The following is an 18,424-nucleotide window of genomic DNA, read 5'->3' on the forward strand; positions in this document are numbered from 1 at the left end:
GTTTGGTGAGAGGGAGAAAAATCAACTCTCTTTGAACAACCCCCCTAATATTAATTTTCTGTCTCTTGTCCTTGAGGAATTCAAGCAAATCGCTCGTTTCTCATAGAAACCAACAGACGATTGTACTTGGGAGGATGGGTGACAAAAGACCGAGGTGTTAAGGAATGTAGTGACTCCATTCACGTTAATATTCTGTCTTCCTAAGTCCTCTTCAGTTGAAGATAGACGGGGCCCAGTGTTATCTTCCTTGGACATACCTGACCAGATTTTTGTTATTCTTAATTATGTTAACTCAAAGGGGATGGGGCCTAGGACCTCTTTCTTCTACTGCCATTGCCGAGATGAGAACCACAATTAGTCATCGAGGTGGGTCCATGGGATGATACAACTTTTATATTTCATTACTTATTTTATATCTTAGGAAAGAATACTCTTCTCTTTCAAACGAAGATTACTGATAATCATCAGCTTCCATCTCTGGTAGTAATTATTTTGCAAGATAGGGAGATTTTAAAAATATATTGTGCTATAAGTAAGCATAACCATCCTGAAGAATAATGTGCAGTATGTCATGAGTTGGGAGCATGGGGAAAAAGCCCGTGACCAGTATTTCCCTCCGAGAAGAGAGAAATTCTTCCAGAGCAACGCATAATGTTCATTGAAACATTGTTTGTAATTGCAAAAAAATAAGGAAACAGAGAGAGAGGAACCAACATCATCAACAGAAGGATGAATAAACAGTGATATATTCATTCGACGGGGAACGATACAGCAGTCACAATGAATGAGCCAGAGCCCTCAGTAACCCCGTGTTCGCATCTAAAGACAATGTAGACAGAATAAAGGAGCAGAGGATGTAACAATGTGATATGTTTCTGGAAAGTTTTAAGGCATGCAAAAACCAAGATGTCACCCACGTAGACAAACATATGAAATATAACTATAAAAACATGCACAGAAAGGATTAACAGTAAACTGAAGAAACATCACCTCTCCGGAGAGAGAGAAGTGGCGGCTGGGGAGAAGTAACAAGGGAGCTCGAATGGTATTTGCAAAATTAATAGTAATGGTATTAATTATTAATACCTGTTATTAATATTGATAATTTAAAATATTAAGCAAATATTATGAAATGATAAGCATGGTAAAGCCTGGATGGGTAGGATTTATTGCTTTATTATCTCTTATCATTGGAACATTTGAATGCCAACTCCATGACGTTGGGGACTTGGTTTCGTCGAAGGCTCTATTTCTGGAACCTCAAAGAGGGCCTGGGGTGTCCTAGGTCCTCAATAAATTGTTAACTGAGAGAATGAATGAATGATTCTCCCTGCAGTTCTGTATACTTACAGCAAGTCTTCTATAAATAATAAAATTCTAAAAAAAAAAATACAAAAACATGTGGTTCTGTAGCAAAAAAAAAAAAGGAAAAATATTTAAAAATTAGAGGAAAATGAAAAATACTGTGATTTTTCATAGCACAGATACTTGTGAATTCTGTGAAAAAGGAAACCGTAGAAGAAGGGAGGAGACTTGGAAACTGAATGCTTAAGGAGCTTCCAAAAAACCCAACCAACCAACCAGTCCTCGTGAGCTGCACTGTCTTCTAACCACACCAGACTATCTTTGCTATCAGTGCCCGAAGAAACTACCATCTGTGCCTTTGCATGCAGACCCCTTCCGGATCCATGAGCAGGGCAAGGTCTTCTCCGGTCCCACTACACAGCACAGCAAAGCACAGCAGCAAGGAGCCCTTTTGCATTTACCCCAACATTTCCAGGCAGTCCCCAGAGTCCCCAGTTCTGAAAAGGCTGGAAGAAAGAAACACGGGAGACGAGCTGCGGCCTTGCCCGTCTCCTCGAACACATCAGGAAATGGCAAAACCACAAGAGCATGCACCTGGCTCAGGCATGCAGGAACAGCAAGGCAAACAAGTGGAAAAGTACCTCGGAAGTCACCTTGCAAGACAGTAACTTAGAGGTGTACTGGCAGAGAGGGAAAAGAGCAGGGTTAGTACACAGCAGAGACACACTCGCACAACACCCTCCCCCAGCTGGAAACCGGGTGCCACGCTGGGGGTGGGCGGGCGGGGACGGAACATCGGGAGGCCATCACACACACACGTGCCACACTCGCTTCATCTGATATTAGTTTATTTAAAACTCTATCTTGGGGAGCACACAGATACCCTGCTATTCATTAATAAAAATATCAGATAAGCCATACTTTGTTAATTCAAGATTTGCTGCTTCCATTTTTCTGTGTTTTGAATTAACAAGAGTCCTCCCCACCCCTGTGTGCAGATGGCCTCCCACCAACGAGGTCTTCGATGGCTATACTGGATTTGCTAGAATCTATAGCCAACCAGCCTCTTCTCTTCCTGTAGTTCCTTTGAGCCCCACAGCAGTCTTGTAGCCCACTGTCCCCCGAAGAGAAGATCCAAAGCACAGGAAGGACTTGATTTGGATGCAAGGTTTGTGGGGGCAGATTCTGTGAGCCGAACTGTGGCCAGCACCGCCTAGGGAGGGCACACAGTCATCCCTGTCACTATTTTGGGGGGCCTGGATGAGTTCCTGACAGTCGGGTGATCATGCAGGAACTAAAAAGACCTTTTAGTTCCTGTGGGAAACTCAAAGTCTCTGCAAGAAAATCTCCAAACAAAATGGGCCAGCTAAGGGAAAGGACATAAAAGAATGGACTTTGGGCAGCCCCCTCTGGAATTATGGTAATGGTAATGACCTTCTGTTTACACAGCTTAGGACACTGGAGGCATTTCTCAGTCTTGGCCGCTGGCATCCATGGACTGGTTAGGTGAGGTCCTATGTCTGTGGTCATTATCGGCTGCTAATGTGTCGCGCTAAAAATTACAGTTCTGTAATGGTCAAGGCTGATGACCCGGGTCTGATGAATTTTTTTTGTACCCCCACAGAGCAGGAGCAGCTAGGAGAAATCTAGGTAGCACGAAACATCCTTGATTGTGACTAAGCTTCCCACGGAGCCTGTGGTGTGGGGCACAGGACAGGACTCCCTCGTCCATTCCCTGAGAGTAAGTATGGCCACAGGGTGTCTTGGTTTGAGGGGGAATGTGTGTGAGGAATTTTTAGAAAAGCACGCTAGCCCCCAGCTTTGACTTAGCCCAGAAGAACAGGCGAGGCCTTCTCTTATTCCAAAACAGGCAGGGACGACTGAAAGATGCCTCAGTAACTATTTCAGGGGCAAGGGAGAGTAGAAACCCTCCAAAAGCAGACCCTATGCTAGAAGCGGGGTTGGGGCCGAATGCCTACAGGAGACTGTAATTTGGGTGCAGGTCAGCATCTCTGCAGTGAGAAAGGGAAGGCAAATCCACCAACTTGTTCAAGAGCATCACTGACTCAGAACCCGTTCCCTTCGGAGGCTCAGGAAACAAGTGGCTAGAAAAACACTTTTGCCTAAACATCGTTCCTTTGCAAGGCACCAGGGAACCTTCTAGGAAACTATGATTCACCAGCCCATCGTGTGTTACAGGATGGACCAGAGATGGCCATCAGGCCCAGATAAGGGGACACTTTCACAAAGAAAACACTTCCAGATAAGAGCAATCCATAATCAGAACAGGACCGTTGCATCTGGGTGTGTGGTGCACACGAGGCACAGAAGAACCAGGCTGAGCGGGTGCACGGGGTTGTAGCTCGGTCTGCTCACTGCCCTCCCAGTGAGGCAGGGGTGCATCCTGGAACATGAAAAAAGGTGCTTTTTTCTAATTTGTACAAAGGCCCTGTGGAGGCTGGTAAACAGCCAGGGTAAGGGGCTAAGGGTAGAGAAAGCAACGTCCCTACCCCCAAATTAATGGAGGGGTCTCTTAGTCAGTGGGGCCTGGCCAAAGCCCTGAGCAGGGAGGCACTCCTTGGTGACCATCTCACACAGAGCAAGGAAACCAGCAGGTGGCACCCGTCCAAGGTCAGAGCCGGTAACAAGGGCGGCCATGTGGGGATCACGTCTCGAGAAAAGGGACCTTTTTCCAGTTCCTTTTTATTGACTTTTTCACCAACTATGAAAGGAGCAGACATCCACAGGTGATGTAAGATCCCCAATGCAGTGCTTTGTGGGTAGATACCCCAAAAGAGAGCTGGGATTGAACTTCCCATCTTCTGTTGTTTTCGGAGCATTCACCTTGTTTCCAGCAGAAGAGGGCCAGCTCAGGGACATGAAAAAGGCCACCAAATACTGCAGCTTCCCCCACACCATCCCCTGGCAGGGGATCCAGGAGCCAGCAGCCTCCTTCCGGTCTGGCATACAATTTTTTAAAAAGTGGGAAAATTTAAGCTGGAAATGGGGCAGGGACAGGACTCCAGAGACCACCGCTGCTCCAGGGTGGGGAAAAAACTCATCTGTCTGGAATGGCAAGGATGTTTTTCTCGGGGGTTGGCAAAAACCACTCATGAAAACTCTAGGCATAGCTTCCTTTGGTTCCTCCGTCTTCTCTTTCTTCTGTCCTTCATGCTCTATAGGACCATGGGTCTACCGTATCACTACACAGACAGGCCAACTGCCCCATTTTGTTTTTAGGTCTTCCTTCTCCTCAGTAAGAATTCTTTTCATTCCAGTCAGAAAGAGCTCGCTGTTTCCCCTGAGCAAACACAAAGTTTGGTCCTGAGTGTGTGTGAGGGACTCATAGTGCTGTCCAGTGACCTACTGGGAAGAATATTGGCAGGTGGATGTGTCAGGTGACGCTGGCCTCAGGTGAGCCAGGTAAGGCTCCTAGAGGGGGGGAGGAGCTAAGGAGTCAGGTTGCACCCTCAGAACAGTGTATGGGAACGGCACTGGGAAAACAGAACTACCAGCTTCTGGGGCAGGGAAGCCAGGTACACAAATATCAAGCAACCCATTGGCTCCCTTTGATTATCCTTCTGGTAGAAGAGATGATTAAAGAAGGGGCCAGAAACAGCTAGAAAGACAAATGAAGTTTGTTCATTCCTGCAGGGAAACTTTGACACGTTCCCCAGCGACTGATAAAGAGACAGTAGAAAGGACCCCCGGGATGAAAGGGTCTACGAGGTGAACAAACAGGTGGCACGAACATCAAGTTTAGCTGATGGTCACTTACGTGCTTTAGAAGCAACCTGAGTAGGCTTTTGAAGTTCTGGGTATAGAGGATATAGTGAACTGGATAGATTTTGCTCTGTTCCTAAGTTTCCCACAACAACAAACTTAGTTCTCTTGTATCTCAAGGACAGTGTAAAACACCTGGCTCTGAATCCAAGATCTGGGGATATTCATAGCCTGATTAGTTAACGGGTTTCTTCCTTATGCAAAATGTTTCTTTACTCGAGGAAAAACTGACATGGGAGCCTGCCACTTGGTTGGTTAAGTGAGGGGTAAGGCGTATATTGAGACGTTGATTCCAGGTATAGTCCTGAAGGCGAAGGGGAAAGCCGGTCTGGTGGCCTCCCGAGTTTGCACGAAGGCAGCTTCCAGCTTTGTCTGCTGAGTGGGCGGCCGCAGGCTCTTCACTTCTGTGGGTAGTGGGTGCCTCTAACGGACGCACAAAAAGCACACACCAGAGATACGCGGCCGGTGCTTAGAAAACACTTGCACGGGGCACACGCAGAGTGCTTCCATTCGTTCCTCCCCTTCCGTGCCAGGACGCAGGGGCCCCTCAGCTAACCGCCCCCACGGCTGCTGATACACAGGGAGGACTCCCTGGGAGGAAGCAAGCAAGCACCTCAAAAGCACAGGCCCCAGAAAATACCTACAGGGGGACTCCGTGTTCTCAGTGGGGCTGTAGAGAAGTGCTGGCCAAGGTGACTTCATGGGCAGAAGTCCCATGCGCTGGGCCAAGGAGCCCCAGCAGGAGTGTCTGCGGCAGCTACCGAGGGCCGGGCCCCATCCACCGTGCGGTAGGAGGAATGGCCCCCAAATGTGCCGGCTGACCAGAGCAGCTGAGGCAGCGTTCCAGGCAGCTTAGGTGTAAACCCGAGGGAGAGCCTGGGGAACGCAAGCGAGTCATCGGGCTGGTGTCCACGGAGGTGTCCACTTTCTTTATCACTAAATATTTTAAAAGCATCATTCAGGATCTAGCTTTGAGTGCAGAAACCTTTAAGTTTAGCCAACCAGGATAAGTAAGGCAGTAAGTAGGCATGGGATTCCTACTGTGAGCCTGTAGGTTGAAGTTGAAGGTGACCCAATAATTTAGCATCCAAACTGGGGGGGAGGGGCCTGTTAAAAATTACACCAGGACCACAGGCATAAACCAGCACCCTCTGGGTAAACTGGGCAGTGTCTTCCACAGACCCAAGCTATTTGTGACCCAGGTGAAACTGTGCGGGCCTGAGGGAGGACCACTTCGATAAATGGTACGAGACGGAGGCCAACCAGACTCCCAGGAGGTCGGCATGGGGCCCGGAGCTCCTGGCGGGGGAGACTGTGTGAAACAATCCTAATGTCTCCGAGTGGAGAAAGAAACGCCAGAGTAGATGATTTCCTTCATGGCTCAGGTTGACTGTCACGGGCAAAAAGATCTTGAGAACCGAGGGTAGCAGGGTAGCCCTGTGGTTTCGAACTGTCATTTCCAATGGCTCTTTCCTGCCAAACTGTACACACACACTTGGGAACAGCCCAAAACACGTTTAGCCTCTGGCACACTGCGACACATTTATGGGGACTGCTGCGAGGAGACAGCAGAGGGACAGCCTCGTCACAGTTCTCTAGAGAAAAAAACGTCTATGGGGTGGGCCGGCCATGGTAGCAATCAGCTCCCCAGGACCCGGAGATGATTTTGGGGTGCTTGTGTCCTTCCTCCTGTGCTGTCCTCATGTGGTTTTTTTCTACACACCAGACATCCCCTGCTCTGGCCTCGCCGGTGGGTTCCAGCTACACTCGGCAGCAAAACGACCCACTCCCTCCGTGATCCACGTTTTTGAGAAACAAGGCAAAACACCCAAACCCAACTCTAGGCACATTAAACGGACACATCTGAGAACTGGCTTCAGAGCCAGGACGCTGGCCAGACCACGGCACACACACCCGCGCCTGAACTGGGATAACCACACGCCACGCGGACGTTCGCCCTCAGAGAAGTGAAAGAGGAAAGGAGGAAACACTTACACTACTATCATCCATTCTCTCACGCCTTTTAGATTTGTGTGTCTCATAGTCTTCCATGAGGGTCTGCATCAGATTCTTGGGCCGCTGGGTTCCGGCAGCCTCTTCAGGAGCTAAGTCAGGCTGCGCGCTGGGGCCTTCAGGTGAGGGGGATGGAGGAGGTTTGACTTTCTCTATTTTCCCTGAAACAACAGGAAGAGAAGACCCTTTCTAAGCTCGTCTGCTCATGACTGCTTCCAGAAAGAACACCTGCAAAAAGCAACCTCTGACAGAGAGCAGTACCAGAACTGGTAGTTAAGTGTGGGTCGTTGTCCTGCAGGGACTAAAAGTTAGAGATGATGTCACAAACCCATCCGACAAAGACCTCAAGGATGACAGTGCTGGAAAATCGGCCAGACCAAGGAGGCCTGCAGGCACTCTGGAAATCTATGTCAGACAGACATTGGCTCTGATTGTTTTGAGAATATGTCCTCTATCACAGATTACAGAATTCAACCGTCAGAGGTGGCGGTGCTGCCAAGCCTTTGAAACCCACATTTTACAGTTGAGGAAAACAGGCTCTGCAAAGGGGATGCCTTGCTGAGGTCCCAGGGAGCTGGCGATGGGTCCAGGTCTCTTGCTTTCCTCACAAGTTCTTCTATCAGAAGTCACAAGCGCAGTGGGCAGCGGACCTGCCCAGCCTTTCTGCATGGACAGCACAGGACTACAAAACATCTGACGAGAGCCAGGCTTGTTGTTCCCAGGTCACCCCAGTCTTACACTGGCCAGCTTCACTCTTACCTGCCTTACCTGCCAGGGCCCTGAGAGCATATGGTTGCAACTTTCAGACCTTAGGGTCGGAATACCAACAAAGGCAGGTTGGGTGTGGCAGAAAGGCATGCACCAGACTTGGAAAAGGTGAAATTTTAAGCTTCTGAAGGGCCCTATGAGAATTCTCAGGATAAGGACATCAGGTCAACTGTGATGCCATGGTGACTCCAGGCACTTTCATTAAGACTGTCTGTATCCTTCCCTCTCAGGAAATGCCCGGCCCTGACTCCTGACCCATCACGGGGTGAGTCTCATTGCCAGAGCCCCAAATGCTCCTCTGAGAGGCATCTTCAGGTGCAACAGCCATGATTTTTCCAACTATGCCCATTACGGGAGACACAGATAGGGTCTGTGAACAAGGAATGTGGAAGGAACTCACAAATTACTAGGGCCATTTGAGTCTAAAAGTTTGGAAACCACCAAGGGAGGAGACGGATCCTTTTGACCCCTTTCATTCCCAAGCGGAAGGTGGCTCATGTTTTTTCCTCTTCCTCCCTGGACTTCTAACTTGGCCACTGCTGTAGCCACAGTCACCAAGTGAAGCCTGGGGACCATGTCTCCATGTGGGCTGCTACAGCCCTTTTCTGGGCATAGCTCCTTTTGATGGGAGTTGGACACCCTCCCCACGCCCTAGAGTTCAGAAAACCCAGGTTTTAATTCTTGCACATCCATTCACTAGCTCTGTGTTGACCGTAGACAACCATTTCTTGTTCTCCTTCTTATCTCGGGCCGATCACTTAAGATCTCCAAGCTTCAACTTTTCTAATTATAAAAAGAGAATTTGGGAGCGCCTGGGTGGCTCAGTTGGTTAAGCAACTACCTTTGGCTCAGGTCATGATCCCAGGGTCCTGGGATCAAGTCCCACATCGGGCTCCCTGCTCAGCAGGGAGCCTGCTTCTCCCTCTCCTTCTGCCCCTCCCCCTCCTTCTCTGTCAAATAAATAAATAAAATCCTTTTTTTTTTTAAAAGGGAGAATTTGGGAAGAAACTTCTTTGAGGTCCCTTCTAACAAACTCATTTTGCCATTCTGTCAAATATTTCTGGCAAGAGATATTGATTAAAAGGAAAGACATATGGTCATCATATTTGGCAAATTAGGTGTAAGGTGGTTTTTAATACACAGAGCACTCTATCTGCAGACCCACCATTCCATCATAACTTAGCAAAACTCATTGTCTTGACCTAAATTACTCAGGTCACTAATAAAAAGTCTTTTGATATTGACAGTAAGGCCATAAATATTTTGAAGTCCTCAAATTCACGAACAATGGATTCTATTTTTTATTATGAAAACACGGAATGCTATCATAATACCTACAGACCCATCAACTAGATTAAACTGTTAGCAACATTTTACCATGCCTTTTCCATCTATCTTCCTTCCTCTTTTCATACAGAAATATTTTAAAACAACCTTAGACCTTAGGTAGTATCACCCCTAAATGCTTAGTATGTGTCTCTAAGAATTCCCATTGACTTTTTAAGTGAAGCCTTAAGAAATTATACAGCATAGTGGTGGGCGTGCAGCTCTGGAGCTAGCCACCTGGGTTTGAATCCAATACTTAGCAGCCAAATCTTGGGCAACTTCCTGTTTCTCTATCTCAGTGTCCTCATCTATAAAATGGGTATGAGGCTAGAAGTACCTACCTCACACAGTTGATATAAGTTAATATTTATAAAGTTAGTATTTCAAACAGTGAGATTCCAATGATCTAGTGACTATCTATTTGTAATCTCAAAGAACAATATGTCTACCAAATGAGAATGAGCAATTTCAAGGGCATATACTGCATAAGATTTTTGCAATTCTTCTAGAACTAGAAATAGACACCAAATTACCAGGTCGATCATTTTCCAACTGACTTCATAGGTATCCAAATAATTTCCCAACAGTCACCTCTCCAGTATTAACCTTCTAGAAAGCAGAGTCCATATTCACTGCTCTAAATTCACCCTTTCACACATACCACAGTAGGACCCCTGGATCATGGCACTTTGTTTATACTTCTGAGAAAGCCCCATCACATATTGACTTGTATCATACACGGTTGTTTAAGCTTCTCTTCTTAGTTAAGCTATAATGTCAACCCAGGATAGGGATGATTTCAACCATTATGAATCCCTTAACTCATTTGAATGTAAACTCCCTTAGAGCAGGACCTTGTCTGTCAAGGTCATTGCTGGATCCCGGCACCCACTGGTATTTGGCACAAAGCAGGTGCTCATGTTTGTGGAATGAACCACTAAGTACACTAAGTACATTATGACATTCTGACATATATGCAGCAGCCACCTGTTAAGTGCTTGTGAATTGGGATAAAATTCCCAGTAAAGAATCTGAGGAGAGTTTAAATGTTTTCACCAAAGCCATGAAACAAAGCCATCTTGGTCTACAGAAGCACAGATTCAATGGCTTTGTAGGAATAGCAAGCACATTTATGTGGCATTTTATTTATAAGCTCCATGTCATTTGATTCTTACAACCACCTTGGGATGTAGTCAGGGTCAATGCCATGACATCTGTGAATGGTTTAGACCACAGAGACTCAGAGGCTAATGCCAGCCCAAGTTAATGTCAGCTACAGTAACAATTAAGAGTTGGGTCTGGTCTGGAACGCAAATTGTGTTGATTATGGCTAAATTAGATGATGGAATGTATGCTGAGAGAGAATCATAAAAAGGTTGTGAAGGGTTAATATAGAGAAATAGTCAAGTATTGGACATTAAAAGGCATTTTCCTGCTTATTCTTAATATTCCAGCAAAACCACCCATCCCTGGAGCACGTTTTACTAGTTCCAGCCACTAGAGGTCACAGAAGTAACAGGTTAGAAAGATAGCTGACAGGTCTGGAATGGCAACTTCCAAAGAGGTCCAGAGGTCTTTGAGAGAACAGGTTTCTTTTTCTTTTTTTTTTTTTTTTTAAGATTTTATTTATTTATTTAACAGAGAGAAATCACAAGTAGATGGAGAGGCAGGCAGAGAGAGAGACAGGGAAGCAGGCTCCCTGCTGAGCAGAGAGCCCGATGCGGGACTCGATCCCAGGACCCTGAGATCATGACCTGAGCCGAAGGCAGCGGCTTAACCCACTGAGCCACCCAGGCGCCCCGAGAGAACAGGTTTCTGATTAACCAACCCAATGTCAGAGCCTCAAGGGAAGCTGTCACGGGTTCCCCAGAGAAAGGAGACACCACAACCCATCCCATCCCCTGACTTCTGGCCATCAGTCTGATTGGGATCAGGGGAAGCCAGCTTGGCTGGGCTTCTCTGCTAGGACCTGTGATCTCCAACCATGCTACCCTCCTTCCCCCACTGACCCAGTACAGTTCAAACTACGCACTGTGCGGTCTCAGCAATCACACAGATGGTCCAACAGCTGGAGGGGCATCTGCTCCATACCCAACCTCTTCCTCGGAGGGCCCAAGATTGTAGCCAACAGTCCTCTTGATAAGGATGCGTGAAGAAGTTTCTAATTCTCTTCCCCCAGCAGTGGACACTGCACACACCACCACTGGTGGGGGCTCAGGGATCATCACATGGATGTGATGCAAAATGGTCTGTGCCATAGACCTGGGAAGTCCGTCTCACCTTTGCCCATGGCCCTGCAAGGCCCCTGGAAATTCCTTGGCCCAGAAGATGCACCCCATTACAATTCCGGAACAGTGATGGTTAACTTTGGTGCTCACCGGCGCATATCGCACACAGCACCTCCCAGTGCCAACATGTTCCATCCCCATTTTCTCCATCAAAACTTGCTCTCGTGTGTTTATTCACTTAGTGAATGACTGACTAGTTGATGGTACTGAAAGGGGCCTCTGTTTTCAATGGCAGATGTCCTGCTGTCTAGCTCCTCATCTGGACTGCATGCTCTACAAACTAGCTCTCTTGAGGACACCCATCACTGTCCCTGTGAAACAGCATGAACAGAAAGCATCACGCAGATGTTGGGACACACCTGTGTTGGTCTTGGCCAAAGGCTGGTCCCTGACATTTACAGAGCAGCGAGCAGGTGCAATGTGAGTTCTACGGCATCTGACATAAGGAACCAACAGAATAAAACTAGGCAGGAATTCTCGGTGGAAGGTAGGAGACATTTTCAACTCCCCTTCATAAACATGATTTTGTTCAAACTATTCCATCTAGAGTAACTTTGTTCACTTATTAGTTATTATTTTTCAGTGTATTTTTAAAAATTCCAATTTAGTATACACAGTGTTATATTTATTTAGGTGTACAATATTGTGATTCAACAATTCTATACGTTACTCAGTGCTCATCATAAGTATACTCTTAATCCCCATCACCTGTTTCAAGCCCATCCCCCCTCCCAACTCCCCTCTGGTGACCATTGGTTTGTTCTCTATATAGGTTAAGAGTCTGTTTGTTTCTTATTTTCTTTGTTCCTTAAATTCCACATAGGAGTGAACTCACACAGCATTTGTTTTCCTCTGCCTGACTTATTTCACTTAGCATTATATCTTCTAAATCCATCCATGTTGTTGCAAATGTCAATATTTCATTCTTTTTGATGGCTGAGTAATATTCCACTATAGATGTGTGTAACTGCGTATGTATGTAATACATATGTATATGTATGAATATATATATATATATATATATATATATATACACACAATGTCTTCTTTATTAATCTATCAGTGAACACTTGGGTTACTTCCATAGTTTAGCTATTGTAAATAATGCTGCAATAAACATATTGTAAAAAATGCTGGAGGTGCCTGGGTGGCTCAGTGGGTTAAGCCTCTGCCTTTGGCTCAGGTCATGATCTCAAGGTCCTGGGATCGAGCCCTGCATTGGGCTCTCTGCTCAGCAGGGAGCCTGCTTCTCCCTCTCCCTCTGCCTGCCTCTCTGCCTACTTGTGATTTCTGTGTCAGATAAATAAATAAAATCTAAAAAAAAAAAAAAATGCTGTAAAAAATGTTGCATATATCTTTTTGAATTAGGTTTTCATATTCTTTGGGTTAATACTCATCGAGAGTAATTTTAGACTTTATAAGCTCTTAAAGATGTTGAAGGTAAGCAACTTCCCTTGGGTGGCATGATTCCAGAGGTCTTTCTCAAATTGTGTCCTGTTGGCTTAACTTTGCAAAGTCATACCAGCTGCTAACAAACAGTCATTGGTAAACACTTGGTTAAAGAAAGCTTTAAAAATAAAATGAGATGGATTTCTTTACCAGGGGACTTCTCCAAGGTTTTAATGCAGCTGTGATCGTGAATCACTAATTCAAGGATGGGTGTGTAGTATTTCTCAAATTAATTTAATGAGGGAACCTCATTTCATAAAATCCCTATTAATATCTCAAGGAAAACAATTTGTGAAATACTGTTCTCTGGTGTACACCAGTTACCTTAATGGGCTCACACAAGTTCAGCTAATAATTAAGTAGAGGCACGAAGCTTATGTACAAGCATTTTTACCATCATATATAATGACACATGTGGAAACAACAAAGACATCTGAACGTAGGAGACTGGTTAAATTAGTTTTGACTTACTCAGATAATGAGTAGTATTTAGTTATCACAAATCATGTTTTAGTCTCTCAAATTTAGAGGAATAGTTAAGGTCATGGGAAAACACACAAAATACTTAAAGAAAAAAAAAAAAACAGATTGCAAAAGCAGATCTGTATCAAGGCTTTAAGAGTACAGGGTCTAGAGACAACTGCCAGGGTTCAAATCCCGGTTCGCCACTTACCAGCTGTATGAAAGAAAGCAAAAGTGCATGTGTGACATCTGGTAAAGCTGTTCTCCGAGTAAGACGAACAGTCCTGTGGTAGCAAAATGATAGCCTCCACAAGGACGGCCACATCCTAATCCCTAAGACCTGCCAAGATGTTGCCTTCACGGCAAAAGGACTTCGCAGGTGTAATGAAAGTAAGGGCTCGGAGTAGGGTAGATGATGTTGTATTACCCAGTTGGGCTTGATGTAACCACACGGGTCCTACTAAGAAGGAAGTAGGAGGGTCAGAGAGAGACTGGAAGGCACTATGCTGCTGGTTGTGAAGATGGCGGAAGGGGCTATGAGCCAAGAAATGCAGGCAGCCTCTCGAAGTGGAAAAGGGAAAAGGGAAGGAGCCCAGAAGAGTCCCTGGAAGGAACAGAGCCCTTTTAACACACTGGTTGTAGCCCCGACAAACACTGTCTCAGTCTGCCTGAGGAGTCATAACAAAGTACCATGAACGGCGTGGCTTACCCAATGGCAATTATCTTTCCATGGTTCTAGAGGCTGGATGTCTAAAATCAGGGTGGCAGCATGGTTGGGTTCGGGTGAGAACTTGTTCTCCTATTTTGCAGATGGCCACATCTCACTGGATCCTCCCACGGCCAAGACAGAGAGAGAGCTGGCTGTCTGGTGTCTTCCAAGGAGGGCACTAATTCCATCCTGAGGCCACACCCTCCTGACTTCAACTAACACGAACTACCTCTCACAAAGTGCTCATCTCCTCTGCGGGTTAGGGCTCAACCTATGAATTTTGGGGGGACCTCAATTCAATCCACAGCTGATACACTGTCAACTTCTGACTTCAGAACCGTAAGATAATAAATTTGAGGTGATTTATCTCAGCAGCGATAAGAAATTCATAAAAATATAAACCCAATATTTTCTTCCATGTCCGTATGTGCGTGCAGAAAACTAGGCAGAAATCCTAACTAGGGTGGATTATGAGCCAGTTTTTGTCTACAGTAAGCATGAATTAATTTAAAAATATAAAAGAAAGCAGAAAAAAATTCCTTTAAATATTGGTAGCCATGCTGAGTCAAGTAGATAAAGCTGCCTGCTTTAACTACTTAAACTACTTAACTACTTAAACTTCATGCAGGAGGCAATCCACACACCTTTGCATCTCACTGATGAGCCTACGCTTCCCCGGGGCCTCAGATCAGCACCACTCCCATCTGCGACAGTGACCCTCACATCTGCGACAGTGACCGTCACAGGCTGTAGGTCTTCGAGGTGGACTACAGGGTAGAGGGGGTGGCTACATCTCACTCCAAATTAGTAAATGCTGTGTCCCGTCATGAGTGGAAAACTAAAAAACATGAATTTGTGAAAATTTCCCATTTCTGTTTTATAAAGAAACTATTATTATAGATAACTACTATTATAAATCATGAAGCCAGTTTCTGGTGGAGAGAGAGAAAGCCATGCCTTGGCTGCAATTCTGGATTTTCCAGGCAAGAAGGGTTTCCCTTGGGCATCTGTGATGGGCTGTGTTGCCCCGGGGGGAGGGGGCGGCAGACAGAGGAACCAGGAACCAGACCAAGGGCTGCATGTCCTCAGAACACACAGCTGTCACCACTGCTGACAGCTCAGACCCTCCTTCAGTAGGGACAAGGCTAACTTCTAACAGGCCAAGAATATGGGTTTCAAAAGTTTAGAAAATTATTTTGGCCAAACACTATGATTTGGGGGATTATTATATTCCATGTCTATGGTGTTGGAGTTCCTAAATCAAAGATCCTTTGTTTCTACATTTCTCAAAAGAAAAGAAAAAGTCATCACCCACTCTTACTTAAAAACCAAAGCAAACCGAACAAAGACGCCCACCAGATGCCAGGCCTTGCCCAGGCCTTCAATGACCTCCTTTCTTCGCACAGCATGGGGATAAGATTGAAACATCTAAGACGGTCGACTCACAAGTCCCCAGAAAGAAATGAGCTCAGACTTGTATTTTCAATTTCACTTCCTCCCAGTAAAATGGAATATCCTGCCTGTCAGATCCAGGGCCCAGGTGCTGGTGGGGGCCAGCTGTGACCCACACACCAAGGACTGGTCCCTGGTCCTTTCATCTCTTTTTCTGAAGGCCCACAGGGGTGGGCAAATGCAATGACATGAATCTTCACGTGGTCAGCCTAGCTCGGATGAGAAATACAGCTCTGCCTGGTAAAACAAGTCTGAGAAATTAACAAGTATTATTCCTTAAAGGTCGGGGTGTTGGATGAGTTGTTGAATGAAATTGGGTCATCCCCTATGAACAGGACTAGAAGGTGAAACCTCTAGAAGGAAAGAGCTCTGCTTCTCTAGGGGAAGCAGAGTGTACGACCAAAAAAGCAAAAAATTTAGTTAAAATAGGAAGAAGGAACATCATGGCAAGTACCAATTCTCCCATCAAGACCTTTTCGTTAAACGCATTTCTACCAACAAGGTGGGTCCGACTGTGTGATGATTACCATCCCCCCCAAAAAAAAGAGGGAAAGAAAAAAGGAAACAATTTTATGGACTTGCAATTTGATTGTCCTCTAACACACTTTGTTTTTTTAAATCACAGCTGACTGTGGAAAACTAATTCCTGAACTCAGATTCTGTGAGACTTTCACTGTAATGAAGTAAACATGAAAATGCACCAGCTAGGAGTAGAAAGAGATTTTATAATGTATGTTTTGACTTTTATTTTAGATTCACAGTAGCTACAGAAAAGCAACCTCGAAAGTAATTCTGTAAGGTTTTCGAGGCCTTTTCTCAAAACATAACCATAACTATAATAACCACAAAACAGTTAATTCTTCTGGGGAGACTTCTGTGTCCTGGGCACAGTTCTAACCTATTGATGAGGTTGGTACTATCTTATTCCCATTTACTGGTGAGGAAACGGGAGTTTACAGAGGTGAAGTCAGTCAGTCACACAGTCAGCAAGCAGGGGAGTCAGGATTTGAACTGCCGACACAAGTCCAGAGACGTGATGGTCACATGTAGGCCCCTAATTTCCCTTAACTATAGTTTTTTTTTTTTATAGAAGGCATGAATTTATATTTGAAAAGTAAAGACAGGCTGGAAATACCTGTGAAGTCTGACTCAGACAGGTTTTGGGAAACTTTTGAAGTTTATAGGGAAAAGTCATGAGAAATAAAATATCACAACATGAAATACAGGATGTACTCCTTGGTGTCTGAACGGTCATGTCTTACACACTCCCCACCACCGCCCCTAATTAGCCCACCCCCGAAGTAGTAGCTTATTCACAAAGATCAAATAGGTCTGAAATGCCAGTCTCCTGAGGGAAGTAACAGCAGGTCACGATGGCTAGTGAGAGACGTAGTCATATCCTGACCAGACTCCAGCAATCACAGGGGACATCCTGCTCCCACGCCTGGCTTTGATTAGCTCATATTTCTTACTGGAGGTAGAGCAGGGATCTTATAAGAATTAGGTCCTTTGATTCATCTTTTCTTTCTCAGCTTACGATGACATCTTTTTTGGCAGCGGTGGAGTCGGATTTTTCAGAAGCCGGTCTAACTTGGAACACAGAGTAGCCACACATAGGGGTCAAGGGTAAGGAACAAGGACACTATGAGGTGGCCCCAGGAAAGCTAGAGCCCCACTGGAAGGTAACCCAGGCACGCTGAATATGTCAGAAGACCAGCACAAGGAGCAGTGACAGAAGAACTTGCTTACAGAAGGGAACTAAACCCATGGAAGGTAGTGCCTTTTCCAAAGTTCTTCTTGCCAGAAGCTATACCCCATAGACATTGCATGGAAGGAAGACGGGAGGTCCCTATCTTCTCAGGAGTCAGGCTGACGTGTTTAACCATGGCAGCTGTCCTTTTCAGGCCTTGGAGGAGTATGTCCAAAAAAGAACTCTGAATTCTATCATTTGAAGAGCCCTCCCGTCATCACATACACTCACCCCTTTGCCAAACACTCCTTCAATCTAACCTTTTCTTGACCATTCCTTCCCAAATGGCATGCATTTTTTAAAAATGAACGTAGTTGGGGCACTTGGCTTGGCTCAGTCGGTGAAACGTGTGACTCTTGATTTCAGCTCAGATCATGATCTCAGGGTCAAGAGATCAGCCCCATGTCGGGCTCTGCACTTAGCATGGAGTCTGCCTGAGATTCTCCCTCTGCCCCTCCCCCCACCAGGGCACTCTAACTCACTCACTCACTTATAAAAATATTTTTTAAAAATGAACGTATTTGCTGGGTTCAGATGAACTAAAACACAGGGAGCTTCTGGTCCAAGGCAGAAGGATCAACCTTGAGCAAACAGGAACAGCAGAAGGCAGTCATGGTGCTCAGTGACCACCAGTGAACACAGCTGTCTTTGGTCCCACTCTTCCAAACATGTTCGGTTAATGGAACGAACACTTATTCCTGCTCATCCTCAAACTAAGAAATTGATTCCTTGTTTGAGAACCCAATCCTTCCAACGGCTTCAGGGAATGGACCTGCTCCTAGAGTGAGTGACTGTGTTTCTTTCTGGGGAACGAACATTCAGAAAGAAGTCATGGGAGCCATCAGGCTAGACAGCTGACACAGACTACGCTCGTCCCCTCCGCCATCGGCTCCGATCTTTGGACAGCACCAGCAATTTTGCCTATTATCATCTGGAGCACTGGAATTAAGGTCTGGAACCACTGGGGGTCACTAGGGCAGCACTGTCTCATGGCCTCTGGGAGCAAACTCATTCATCCAGACCACAGTGAGCAAAGGATTTCAGAGCTATAGTGGTTCCAAAAAGCAGGGGGCAGGCGGGACCCAAGACAATGCAGGGGTCAGGCCTGAGACTGGGAGA

At 45.8% G+C, this 18,424-nt stretch overlaps 1 protein-coding gene across 11 annotated transcripts in view; it reads right to left on the reverse strand.

Moving 5' to 3' along the window:
- PALM2AKAP2 (PALM2 and AKAP2 fusion) overlaps positions 1-18,424 on the reverse strand; it is a 481,551-nt gene that overhangs the window by 4,262 nt on the left and 458,865 nt on the right. For 10 of the 11 annotated variants that reach the window (XM_032306714.1, XM_032306709.1, XM_032306711.1 and 7 more), the window contains one exon: positions 7,084-7,262. The exons of the other annotated variant lie outside the window; for it this stretch is intronic. In XM_032306714.1, the coding sequence (XP_032162605.1) occupies positions 7,084-7,262 (179 nt within the window). The remainder of the gene's footprint in view (positions 1-7,083; positions 7,263-18,424) is intronic. 11 annotated transcript variants of the gene reach the window in all.

Source organism: Mustela erminea, chromosome 12, assembly GCF_009829155.1.
Source record: "Mustela erminea isolate mMusErm1 chromosome 12, mMusErm1.Pri, whole genome shotgun sequence".
Classification (NCBI taxonomy): Eukaryota; Metazoa; Chordata; class Mammalia; order Carnivora; family Mustelidae; genus Mustela; species Mustela erminea.